General features: G+C 44.7%; 1 protein-coding gene across 1 annotated transcript in view; it reads right to left on the bottom strand.

Annotated features, from left to right (window-relative positions):
- The window catches only part of LOC112217434 (potassium channel subfamily K member 3-like), a 49,588-nt gene extending 38,805 nt beyond the window's left edge, over nucleotides 1-10,783 (bottom strand). The window contains exon 1 of the mRNA XM_024377720.2: nucleotides 10,307-10,783. Coding sequence (XP_024233488.1) covers nucleotides 10,307-10,589 — 283 coding nt within the window. The 5' untranslated portion in view covers nucleotides 10,590-10,783. The remainder of the gene's footprint in view (nucleotides 1-10,306) is intronic.
- Between the last annotated feature and the right edge of the window lie 2,844 nt (nucleotides 10,784-13,627).

The raw sequence follows: 13,627 nt of genomic DNA, 5'->3' as shown, positions 1-13,627 counted from the left end.
TGTGACCAAGAACCCGATGGTCACTCTGAAAGAACTCCAGTTCCTCTGTGGAGATGGGAGAACCTTCCATCTCTGCAGCACTCCATCAATCAGGCCTTTATGGTAGAGTGTCCGGACAAAAGCCACTCCAAAGTAAAAGGCACATGACAGCCAGAGTTTTCCAAAAGGCACCTAAAGGAGAAACAAGATTCTCTGGTCTGATGAAACCAAGATTGAACTCTTTGGCCTGAATGCAAAGCATCATGTCAGGAGGAAACCTGGCACCATCCCTACGGTGAAGCATGGTGGTGGCTGCATCATGGTGAGGGGATTTTCTCAGCGGCAGGGGATGAAAGACTAGTCAGGATCGAGGGGAAAATGAACAGCGCAAAGTACAGAGAGCTTCTTGATGAAAACCTGCTCCAGAGTGCTCAGGACCTCAGACTGGTGTGAAGGTTCACCTTCCAACAGGACAACAACCCTAAGCACACAGCCAAGAAAATGCAGGAGTGGCTTCGGGACAAGTCTCTGAATGTCCTTGAGTGGCCCAGTCAGAGCCCAGATTTGAATCCAATCGAATATCTCTGGAGAGACCTGAACATGGCTGTACAGCGACGCTCCCCATCCAACCTGACAGATCTTGAGAGGATCTGCAGAGAAGAATGGGACAAACTCCCCAAATACAGGTGTGCCAAAGTTGTAGAGTAATACCCAAGAAGAGTCGAGGTTGCATTCTCTGCCAAATGTGCTTCGCAACAAAGTAGTGAGTAAAGTGTCAGAATACTTATGTAAATGTGATATTTCACTTTTTATTTTAAAACAGTTTTTGCTTTGTCATTTAAGGGTATTTTGTATAGATTGATTTTGTATTATTTTTATATTTCACCAATTGTTGAAGGTAGGTAACAACACCTCCTCCACACTGATCCTCAACCCCACAGAGCGCATGCTCAGGCCCCTCCTGTTCTCCCTGTTCACCAATGACTGTATGGCCATGAACGTCTCCATCTCAATCATCAAGTTGGCTGACAACACAACAGTGGTAGACCTGATGACCAACCATGACGAGACAGCCTACAGGGAGGAGGTGAGACCCCTGGGGGAGTGGTAATAGAAAAATAACCTCTCCCTCAATGTCAACAAAACAAAGTTGCTGGTTGTGGACTACATCAACAGTGTCTCGCTCTGACCTTAGAGATCCTTTTATTTCTCTATTTGGTTAGGTCAGGGTGTGATTAGGGTGGGCATTCTAGTTTTCATTTCTATGTTGGCCTGGTATGGTTCCCAATCAGAGGGAGCTGTCTATCGTTGTCTCTGATTGGGAATCATATTTAGGCAGCCTTTTCCCACCTGTTGTTTGTGGGATCTTGTTTTTGTGTAGTGCCTGTGAGCACTCCATTACTTCACGTTTCGTTTGTTTCTGTATTGTTTTGGTGAGTTTCAATAATTAAACATGCAGAACTCTACGCACGCTGCGCCTTGGTCCATTTATTCGACAAACGATCGTGACAGACAGGGCCGCAATGGAGAGGGTTAAAAGCTTCAAGTTCCTCGGCGTGCACATCAATGACAACATGAATTGGTCCCTTCACACAGACAGCATGGTGAAGAAGGCATAACAGCACTTCCTCAACCTCAGGAGGCTGAAGAAGGTTGGCTTGGCCCCTAAGACACTCACAAACTTCTACAGATGCAACATTGAATTATCCTGTCAGGCTGTATCACTGCCTGGTATGGACATTGCACCATCTGCAACTGCAAGGCTTTCCAGAGGGTGGTGCGGTCAGCCCAAACCATCACAGGGGGCACACGGTCTACCCTCCTAGACATCAACAGCACCCGGTGTCACAGGAAGGCCAAAAATATCCTCACGGACCTCAGCCACCAGAGCCACGGCCTGTTCACACCGTTACCATCTGTAAGGCGGAGACAGTACAGTTGCATCAAAGCTGGAAATGAGAAACTGAGAAACAAAATCAAATCAAACCTCATTTTATTTGTAACATGTGCCGAATAACCTTACAGCGAAATGCTTACTTATAAGCCCTTAACCAACAATGCAGTTCAAGAAAGAGTTAATAAAATATTTACTAAATAAACTAAAGTAAATTGTTTTAAATAAAAAATAACTCAATAAAATATCAATAACGAGGCTATATACAGGGGGTACCGGTACCGAGTCAATGTGCGGGGGTACAGGTTAGTCGAGGTAATTTGTACATGTAGGTAGGGGTAAAGTGACTATGCATAGATAATAAACAGCGAGTAGCAGCTGTGTAAAAACAAAAGGGGGGGGGGGATAAATGTAAATAGTCCAGGTGGCCATTTTATTAATTGTTCAGCAGTCTTATGGCTTGGGGGTAGAAGCTGTTAAGGATCCTTTTGGACCTGGACTTGAGCCATGATCAGCCTTTGAAAGCAATTCATGCCTACCGACGTGAGTAATACAGGGTGATAGTCATTTAGGCAGATTACATTCGCTTTCTTGGGCACACGGACTAGGCTGTTCTCCTTGAAACATGTAGGTATTATAGACTCTGTCAGGGAGAGCTTGAAAATGTCAGTTGGTCCATGCATGCTCTGAGTACATGTCCTTGTAATCCGTCTGGCCCCGTGGCCTTGTGAATGTTAACCTGTTGAAAAGTCTTGCTCACATCGGCTACCGAGAGTGTGATCACACAGTCGTCCAGAACAGCTGATGCTCTTATGCATGCTTCACGGTTGCTTGCCTCGAAGCAAGCATAAAAGGCATTTAGCTCTTCTGTTAGGCTCGCGTCACTGGGCAGCTCGTGGCTGGGTTTCCCTTTGAAGTCCATAATAGTTTGCTAATCCTGCCACATCCAGCGAGAGTCAGAGCCTGCATAGTAGGACTCAATCTTAGTCCTGTATTGATGCTTTGCCAGTTTAATGGTTCATCTGATGGCATAGCTTGATTTCTTAGAAGATTCAAATTAGTGTCCAGCTCTTTGAAAGCGGCAGTTCTAGCCTTTAGCTCAGTGCGGATGTTGCCTGTAATCCATGGCTTCTGGTTGGGATATGTACTTGATGAAGCCCGAGTAGGTATACTCCTCAATGCCATTGGATGAATCCCGGAACATATTTCAGTCTGTGCTAGCAAAACAGCGTCCACGTCATCCTACCACTTCCGTATTGAGCGAGTGACAATGGGTGACTTGGCTAGATTTATCTCTCCGGAGACAAAAGAAAAATCCTGATTGGATCTTTATTTCTCTTCAGAGTTAACCCTTTCTAACAAAAATTGAAGAGATAAAATCAGAACGAGATTGAAAATAATAATATCATTATTGTTATTATTATATTATTATAATAATTATTTTATAAATCCTTTGCCCTTTTCTGAAGGTGTCACGACTTCCGCCAAAGTCGGCTCCTCTCCTTGTTCAGGTGGCATTCGGCGATCGAAGTCACCGGCTTTCTAGCCATCGCCGCTCCATTTTTCATTTATGCATTTGTCTTCTCTTGTTTCCATACACACCTGGTTTTCCTTTCCCCAATCAATCTACTTGTATTTAACCCTCTGTTTCCCATTATGTTTTGTGTGTAATCGTTTCATGTCATTGTGGTGTTTAATTACGCACTTTATTTTTGTATGTTCCATGTTTTGAGCGCATTTGATTTATGTAGTGCTCTCGTTTTTGGAACTAAAATAACAGTGCACCTGTTTACATCCCTCTACCCTCCTGCACCTGACTTCGCCTCTATAAACCTGTTGACAGAATTACACACCGAGCAATGGAGTCAGGTGCCCATGGAGTTAGGAGGGGCTGCCATAGGGAGACTGGAGGAGGAGCCATCACGTGCGCCATCTGTGGCCGCAGAGGACACACTGCTGGTCGGAGCCGTGTTGGTTCCTCTGGGAGTGGAGGCAACATGCAGGGCACTCTGGCGTCACCCCAGGTGAGCATGCACCACACTCATCCAGAATCCTCTGTTGATCAACTATTTGTGCCTGTTTGTTTCCCTGAGTTTTCGCCACATTCCCAGCATAAGGCGCTCGTCGCTTCAGTCGGAGCTGGGAATTTTATCGACAGAGCATTAGCCATTAGGTTAGGGATCCCCATTTTTCCTATAGTTAGACCCTTCCAGGTACACGCTCTAGATAGTCGACCATTAGGGTCCGGGCTAATCAGGGAGGCCACCATCTCCTTAGAAATGGTTATGCAGGGGGATCATGAGGAGAGAATCAGTCTCTTCCTCATTGACTGTCCTGCGGTTCCTGTGGTACTAGGCCTTCCCTGGTTGGCTCTGCATAACCCCACTATTTCCTGGCAACAGAGGGCTCTCAAGGGGTGGTCGCGAAATTGCTCAGGGAGGTGTGTAGGGGTTTCTGTTGGTGCTACCACGGTGAAAATTCCAGACCAGGTCTCCACCGTGCACATCCCCCAGGATATGCCGATTTGGATCTCGCCTTTTGTAAAAAGAAGGCGACTCAATTACCACCTCATCGACGGGGGATTGTGCGATAAATCTCCTGGCAGACGCTACGCTTCCCAGGAGACATTGTATCCCCTGTCACAAGCAGAGACGGTGGCTATGGATACATATGTCTCTGAATCCCTGCGTCAGGGGTACATTCGGTCCTCCACTTTACCCGTCTCCTCGAGTTTATTTTTTGTGAAGAAGAAGAATGGAGGTCTGCACCCGTGCATTGACTATAGAGGTCTCAATCAAATCATGGTGAGGTACAGTTACCCGCTACCTCTCATCGCCACGGCGATTGAGTCAATGCATGGGGCGCGCTTCTTCACGAAACTGGATCTCAGGAGTGCGTATAACCTGATGCGTAACTGGGAGGGAGACGAGTGGAAGACAGCGTTCAGTACCACCACAGGCCAGTATGAGTACCTCGTCTTGCCGTACGGGTTGATGAATGCTCCATCAGTTTTCCAATCCTTTGTAGACGAGATTTTCAGGGACCTGCACGGGCAGAGTGTAGTGGTGTATATCGATGACATTCTGATTTACACATGCCGAGCACGCTACACGCGCCGAGCATGTGTCCTTGGTGCGCAAGGTACTTGGACAACTGTTGGAGCATGACCTGTACGTCAAGGCTGAGAAATGCCTGTTCTTTCAGCAGGCCTTCTCATTCCTAGGGTATCATATTTCCACATCAGGGGTGGAGATGGAGAGTGACCACATTGCAGCCGTGCGTAATTGGCCGACTCCCAATTACTACCAGAGATTTATCCAGGGTTTTGGCCAGGTTGCTGTGCCCATTAGCTCACTGCTGGAGGGGGGTCCAGGGTAGCCTAGTGGTTAGAGCGTTGGACTAGTAACCGAAAGGGTCCAAGTTCATATCCCCGAGCTGACAAGGTACAAATCTGTCGTTCTGCCCCTGAAAAGGCAGTTAACCCACTGTTCCTAGGCCGTCATTGAAAATAAGAATTTGTTATTAACTGACTTGCCTAGTTAAATAAAGGTAAAATAAAAAGGTTGCAGTGGTCGACTGTGATGGACAGGGTTTTTGGGCAGCTAAGAGCTCTGTTTACTTCGGCTCCAGTGCTGGCCCATCCGGATCCCTCTTTGGCATTCATAGTGGTGGTCACGTCCGAGGCTGGGTATGTTACAGATTACAGCTTCCCTCTGATTATCGTTTTAACCCCTTGTTCCATGTGTCTCTCCTCATGCCGGTGGTGGCTGGTCCGCTCCAGGAATCTGAGGTGCGGGAGGTCCCTCCACCACCTTTGGACTTCGAGGGGGCCCCGGCGTACATCGTTCATTCCATCCTGGATTTGAGGCATCGGGTGGGGAACCTTCAGGAGGGGTACGGGCCAGAGGAGAGGTGCTGGGTTCCGGTTGCAGATGTTTTGGATCCTGATCTGCTGTGGGAGTTTCACAGTCGCCGGCCGGATCGCCCTGCGCCTCATCCTCCGTGTCGTCCTAGAGGCCGGTGTTGGCGCACCGCTGGAGCCACGCGTCAAAGGGGGATACTGTCACGACTTCCGCCGAAGTCGGCTCCTCTCCTTGTTCGGTGGCGTTCGGCGATCAACATCACCAGCTTTCTAGCCATCACCGCTCCATTTCCATATATCCATTTGTCTTGTCTTGTGTCCATACACACCTGGTTTTCATTTCCCCAATCAATCTACTTGTATTTAACTCCCTGTTTCCCATTATGTTTTGTGTGTAATTGTTTCATGTTATTGTGGTGTTTAATTACGCACTTTATTTTTGTATGTTCCGTGTTTTGAGCGCATTTTATTAATGTAGTGCTCTCGTTTTTGGAACTAAAATAAAAGTGTGCCTGTTTTCATCACTCTACTCTCCTGCACCTGACTTCGCCTCTATACACCCGTTGACAGAAGGAGCACATTGTTCCCCACTGTGTTTGGGTAAGTAATCATTGGTAGAGTGGCTCTGTTTTCCCTCGGCATGCATTTTTTCACTATTTTGAATGTCTAAAGAATCCATATTTTCTGAAATATAAACACAGAAATACTGGACATTTTGAACTCTTATTATGTTGGTGATTTCAACACCATTATCTCAGAAACCCTAGACCCTCTCCAATTTGCTTACCGCCCCAACAAATCCACAGATGATGCTATCTCTATTGCACTCAACACTGCCTTTTCCCACCTGGACAAAAGGAACACCTACACTACCTGTCAAAAGTTTGAGAACACTGTCACTCCCTGGGCTTAGTTATCTTTGTTTTCTTTATTATTTTGGTTAGGTCAGGGTGTGACATGGGGTATTTATGTGTTTTGTCGTGTCTAGGGGATTTATGTGTTTTGTCGTGTCTATGGGTTTGTATGTTTATGGGGCTGTTTCCTGTCTAGGTAAATTGTATGTCTATGGTTGCCTAGATTGGTTCTCAATTAGAGGCAGCTGTCTATCGTTGTCTCTGATTGGGAACCATATTTAGGCAGCCATATTCTTTGGGTATTTTGTGGGTGATTGTTTCCTGTGTCAGTGTTTGTGCCACACGGGACTGTTTCGTTGCCAGTTCACTTTATTATTTTGTATCTGTGTTCGTGTTTAGTTATTCTTATTAAAAACCATGGACACCTACCACGCTGCGTATTGGTCCGATCCTTGTTTCACCTCTTCAGAGGAAGAGGAGGAAATCTGCTGTGACAAACACCTACTCATTCAAGGATTTTTTTCTTTATTTGTACTATTTTCTAGATTGTAGAATAATAGTGAAGACATCAAAACTATGGAATAAAACATTTGGAATCATATAGTAACCAAAGAAATGTTAAACACATCTAAATATATTTGATATTTGAGATTCTTCAAATAGCCACCCTTTTCCTTGATGACAGCTTTGCACACTCTTGTCAAAAATAAAGAAAAACCCCTGAATGAGTAGGTGTTCTATAACTTTTGACTGGTAGTGTATGTGAGAATGCTATTCATTGACTACAGCTCAGCATTCAACACCATACTGCCCTCAAAGCTCATCACTAAGCTAAGGACCCTGGGACTGAAGACCTCCCTCTGCAACTGGATCCGGGACTTCCTGCCGGGCTGCCCCCAGTTGGTAAGGGTAGGCAACAACACATCTGCCACGCAGATCCTCAACACGGGGGCTCCTCGGGGGTGCGTGCTCAGTCCCCTCATGTACTCCCTGTTCACACATGACTGCAAGGGCAGGCACGGTGTCCACATCACCAACAAACTATCATGGTCCAAAAACACCAAGACAGTCGTGAAGAGGGCACAACAATTCCCCCTCAGGACACTGAAAAGATTTGGCATGGGTCCTCAGATCCTCAAAAAGTTCTACATTTGCACCATCGAGAGCATTCTGACCGGTTGCATCACTGCCTGGTATGGCAACTGCTTGGCCTCTGACCGCAAGGCACTACAGAGGGTAGTGTGTACGGCCCAGTACATCACTGAGGCCAAGCTTCCTGCCATCCAGAACCTCTATACCAGGCCCTAAAAATTGTCAAAGACTCTAGACACCCTAGTCATAGACTGTTCTCTCTGCTACCGCATGGCAAGCGATACCGGAGCGCCAAGTCTGGGTCCAGAAGGCTTCTTAACAGCTTCTACTCCCAAGCCATAAGACTCCTGAACAGCTATTCAAAAGGGCTACCCAGACCCCTCTTTTACACTTCTGCTACTCTCTATTTATTATCTATGCATAGTCACTGTAACTCTACATACATGTACATATTACCTCGATTAACTGGTGCACCCACACATTGACTCTGTACAGATCCCCCCTGTATATAGCATCGCTATTGTTATTTTACTGCTGCTGTTTTATTATTTGTTACTTTTATTTTCTATTTTTTACTTAAACTTCTTAAAGCATTGTTGGTTAAGGGCTTGTAAAGTAAGCATTTCATTGAAAGGTATAGTAGACCTATTGTATTCAGCGCATGTGACAAATACTATTTGATTTGACAAAATTACAATCACGGTCTTGAATTGAACTCACATTTTACTGATCTCGGTCTTGACTCGGTCTCGTTTTGAGAAATGGTCAGTGTTTTCGGGTTATGCAGTATGTTTCTCAAGAGATGTAGCTGTGTGTCTGCCAGAGATGTGACTTCACTGTCACGCACTATCATGGGGTTATGGTGTAACTTGGTGTAATAATACAGTTTGTGTGTGTGTGTGTGTGTGTGTGTGTGTGTGTGTGTGTGTGTGTGTGTGTGTGTGTGTGTGTGTGTGTGTGTGTGTGTGTGTGTGTGTGTGTGTGTGTGTGTGTGTGTGTGTGTGTGTGTGTGTGTGTGTAGAGTATACAATATACTGTAAGAGTAGGTGTGTGGATGAGAGGCCAGTTGAACAGTGCAAACTCTGGTGTTGCCATCAATAGTTAATGGTGAATTGAAAAGCCAAACACTGTGTCACTGCCAGCCAGTGGGCTCACAATTACAGCATGCGGTTTCAGCTTCTTGGATCGGGTTCGCATGCAATAAGTCCTCTACATGTGATAGGGTTATCACCACCTTGGGTCACCAGGCACAACTGCCCCAAGTCATCCAATACAGAGCCGAGCCAGAGGTGGGGACCAGAGATGAGGCTGGGGATGAGGGTGATGGTATGGAGGAAGGTGCATTGCAGTTACTTAATATAAAAGGTGATAGTGGGAAATGTGGTGAAGGGATTTAGGTGAGTGTACTTCCTCCATCATGTAGGCTACATTTCTCTTTTGGCAGTAGAAACAACTTTCAAACCTAAATATTATGTTGAGATGAATTTTTAACATATAGAATATTATCTGGTGAGACTTTTAAAGACCACGCTTTGGTTAGGCTCAACATTTGCACCTGATACTTCTGAATACCCATTATTCCAACGCCTCTTGCAAAGATTATGATTGCAACCTGTTAAAGATAATATTTATTCTACGGTTGTGATGGATTGCTTTGTAAGACATATTCCATACCAGAAGTCCAGTCAAAAAAGAAGCAGGGTCCTAACAAGATTAAACACCATATTTGCAGTGGTATCTCACTATAAAACAGATAAAAGTTGATCTTAATAATTTCAAAACCTACTGCAAACTCTCATAGCAGGGCCGGCCCTAGGCATAAGCGATCGCTTGGGGCCCCGTGGCTGCTAGAGTGCCCCCAACAAAAACACACATGCCAAAGTGAACATGCCAAAGTGCCCTGACCTCCAGGGGCCTCACATTGATTTTGTTAGTCACACTAACTCAGATATCATATTAGTATTGCATAAGTCATGGAAAAATGTGTAGAACTGCAGGAAATGAGTTTGAAAACTGCAAAAATGTTTCTCCACCCTATGGCATAATGTGGAGAATTGCATAATGAGTACAATTGCATGAAATTAGTTATAAAATTGCTAAATCTTCGCTTCACCTCACTGGAAATTCTGTAAAATTGTAACAAACTTGCTTTAAAAATGCAACATTTTCTCTACACCCCATGGCAAAATGTGCAGAATTGCAGGAAATTAAGACTAAAACAAAAAACAAAAAAATTATCTGCTGCAAAAGAAGAGGGCCACTAAAATGTTTTGCCCACCAGGAATTTTCTTTGGCAAGCCCTGTTCCATACCAATGCAACTATTTAGAAATATTCTGCAAACTAATTTTAAATGTGTCTGTTTGCTTTAGTAAAGCCTATGCTAATAATAATAATAACCCAATAGACTGAACCAAATGGGATTGTTTGTCAAATAAAAAAAGCATGAAACGTGATGGACTAAATGTAATCTTCAGCAAGGTCATAAAGGCTAGTTTGAATAAATCCCTTCTCGAACATGCAAGGCCATGGCACATAGCCTACGCATTATCTAGGCTATTTTGGTGTTTACTTTGATTAATGCAACAGGTTCAAATGCAAAACGTCACTGGTATAACAAATCTTACCTATGGTCGTGATCACCGTGATTGCAAAGTAAAAAGATCCAGCGAATTTCCACTGTACCCCGGCTTTGTGAGGCTTCAGCTGCAACACCACCCTCTCCAGCTCATCGAAGTTGAATTGAGAGAGATTGTAGGTGTTCATAAGCTCTTGTTTTCGGTCGTACACTTTCTTTTTCTGGGTCTTCTCCTTCTTAGATTCCAAGGCATCGAAGACAGCCGCACCGACTAGCAGGTAGGTGAACGTGCAAATGATGAGCGACAGGGTCCTCACGTTTTGTCTCTTCATGGTCAGGGTGAGTAGACGGGCTCCAGAAGTTTGAACGCGGATCTTGAGGATGGGGAGCTCGGCTGGTTCATGGCTAGGCTGTCTCTATAGACAGGGACAGTGGCGCTATGAAAGCTCTCTGATTACCTTATTTGCCGAAGCGCCCATTTACTCGCGGAGCTGTTCGTTTCAGCACCACCCACTCCTATTGCGAACCCCCCTCACACTGCGTGCCTTCTGCGTGTGCGTGCTCAGGGTCTGTGCGTTTGTCTGCAGAGAGCGGGAGGTAGGCAACTGTAGACGGCAAGTTTTAGGTTATATCACCATTTGACAAAATAGTGCTGTTTTTTGACATTGCATTAAAGGAAAAAACATCCCATTGCCCACCACAACTTTATTTCAACACGGAAAGGTGATATTTGGTTGAGACGTTGATTAATGAGCGGGGAACTGGTATCCTTGCGGTTAGAGCATTGGACTAGTAACCGAAAGGTTGGAAGAGCTGACAAGGAAAATATCTGTCGATCTGCCCCCAACAAGGCAGTTCGTAGGCGTCATTAAAAATAAGATGTTGTTCTTAACTGACTTGCCTAGTTATTAAATAAAGGTAAAACAATTAGATGTCAACCTTTATTAACCCACTAAAGAAAGCATCCAGAAGTGTGATGAATTCCCAATGTGTTATCACTATGGTTTCAACCATTTAACAACACAACACAAAATGTGTTATCACTGCAATTTCAACAATTTAAAAGCACAACAAAGTTCAAATTAAAATACAATGTCAGATATTTTGTATATCACTGTGGTTCATCTATAATAGCACAACCAAATAACCCGGATACAGTTGAGATTACATTAAAAGTACATTGTGCAAGTGATCAATGCTGCTAAACATTCTGCACAGTTTTTAACAGCAATTGTGAAGATTGCCACAGACCTGTGACCTTTGCATGCTATCTTGAACATGATTACATAAGAAGACACTTACAGTTACAGTAGGCTAACCTCAAAATGTGTCCATGGATGTGTTGAATAACAACTGTTACATTCGTTTGTAAGAAAACCTTAACTTTAGGCTAGTTACTGTAATTACAAAAATATTTATTTATTGTGTTTGGTTGACAACGCAACGAAATATAAAATCTATGTATTTATTTTTTTATATATTTTTTTAGGGGGTAGATCAGCTTTAATATTGCAGATAGATTGTAGCTTCAATCAATGTAATTGTCTGCATCACTTCCAATCCCCCATATATTATTTTGCTAATATATACATACACATACACACATATACATACACATAGAAATACATACATACATATAAATACATATACACTACCGTTCAAAGGTTTGGGGTCACGTAGAAATGTCCTTGTTTTTGAAAGAAAAGCACATTTTCTGTCCAATAAAATAACATCAAATTGATCAGAAATACAGTGTAGACATTGTTAATGTTGTAAATGACAATTGTAGCTGGAAACGGCTGACTTTTAATGGAATATCACTCCTGTGTTCCAATGGCACGTTGTGTTAGCTAATCCAAGTTTATCATTTTAGAAAGCTAATTGATCATTAGGAAACCCTTTTGCAATTATGTTAGCACAGCTGAAATCTGTTGTGCTGATTAAAGAAGTAATAAAACTGGCCTTCTTTAGAATAGTTGAATATCTGGAGCATCAGCATTTTTGGATTGGATTACAGGCTCAAAATGGCCAGAAACAAAGACCTTTCTTGTAACGGTCGTCATATGAATAAGGTGAGGACCAAGGTGCAGCGTTGTACGTGTTCATCCTTTTGTTAATGGAACTGAACACTGATTAACAAAACAACAAAGAGAACAACCAAAACAGTTCTGTCTGGTGCAGACACAAAAACAGAAAGCAACTACCCACATGATCTTTATGGCCTTCCTGTGACATCGGGTGGTGTAGGTGTCCTGGAGGGCAGGTAGTTTGCCCCCGGTGATGCGTTGTGCAGACCTCACTATCCTCTGGAGAGCCTTACGGTTGTGGGCGGAGCAGTTGCCGTACCAGGCAGTTATACAGCCCGACAGGATGCTCTCGATTGTGCATCTGTAAAGGTTTGTGAGTGCTTTTGGTGACAAGCCGAATTTCTTCAGCCTCCTAAGGTTGAAGAGGTGCTGCTGCGCCTTCTTCACCACGCTGTCTGTGTGGGTGGACCAATTCAGTTTGCCGTGATGTGTACGTCGAGGAACTTAAAACTTTCTACCCTCTCCACTACTGTCCCGTCGATGTGGATAGGGGGGTGTTCCCTCTGCTGTTTCCTGAAGTCCATGATCATCTCCTTTGTTTTGTTGAAGTTGAGTGTGATATTTTCCTGACACCACACTCCGAGGGCCCTCACCTCCTCCCTGTAGGCCGCCTCGTCGTTGTTGGTAATCAAGCCTACCACTGTAGTGTCGTCCGCAAACTTGATGATTGAGTTGGAGACGTGCATGGCCACGCAGTCGTGGGTGAACAGGGAGTACAGGAGAGGGCTCAGAACACACCCTTGTGGGGCCCCAGTGTTGAGGATCGGCGGGGGGAGATGTTGTTACCTACCCTCACCACCTGGGGGCGGCCCGTCAGGAAGTCCAGTACCCAGTTGCACAGGGCGGGGTCGAGACCCAGGGTCTGACGAGTTTGGAGGGTACTATGTTGTTAAATGCTGAGCTGTAGTCGATGAACAGCATTCTCACATAGGTATTCCTCTTGTCCAGATGGGTTAGGGCAGTGTGCAGTGTGGTTGCGATTGCATAGTCTGTGGACCTATTGGGGCGGTAAGCAAATTGGAGTGGGTCTAGGGTGTCAGGTAGGGTGGAGGTGATATGGTCCTTGACTAGTCTCTCAAAGCACTTCATGATGACGGAAGTGAGTGCTAAATGTCGGTAGTCATTTAGTTCAGTTACCTTAGCTTTCTTGGGAACAGGAACAATGGGGGCCCTCTTGAAGCATGTGGGACTGGCAGACTGGGATAAGGATTGTTTGAATATGTCCGTAAACACACCAGCCAGCTGGTCTGCGCATGTTCTGAGGACGCAGCTGGGGATGCCGT

This window comes from Oncorhynchus tshawytscha, linkage group LG18 (assembly GCF_018296145.1).
Source record: "Oncorhynchus tshawytscha isolate Ot180627B linkage group LG18, Otsh_v2.0, whole genome shotgun sequence".
NCBI classification, from domain to species: domain Eukaryota; kingdom Metazoa; phylum Chordata; class Actinopteri; order Salmoniformes; family Salmonidae; genus Oncorhynchus; species Oncorhynchus tshawytscha.
The sequence above is the reverse complement of the archived record's forward strand: the minus strand, read 5'-3'. Positions and strand labels throughout refer to the sequence as shown.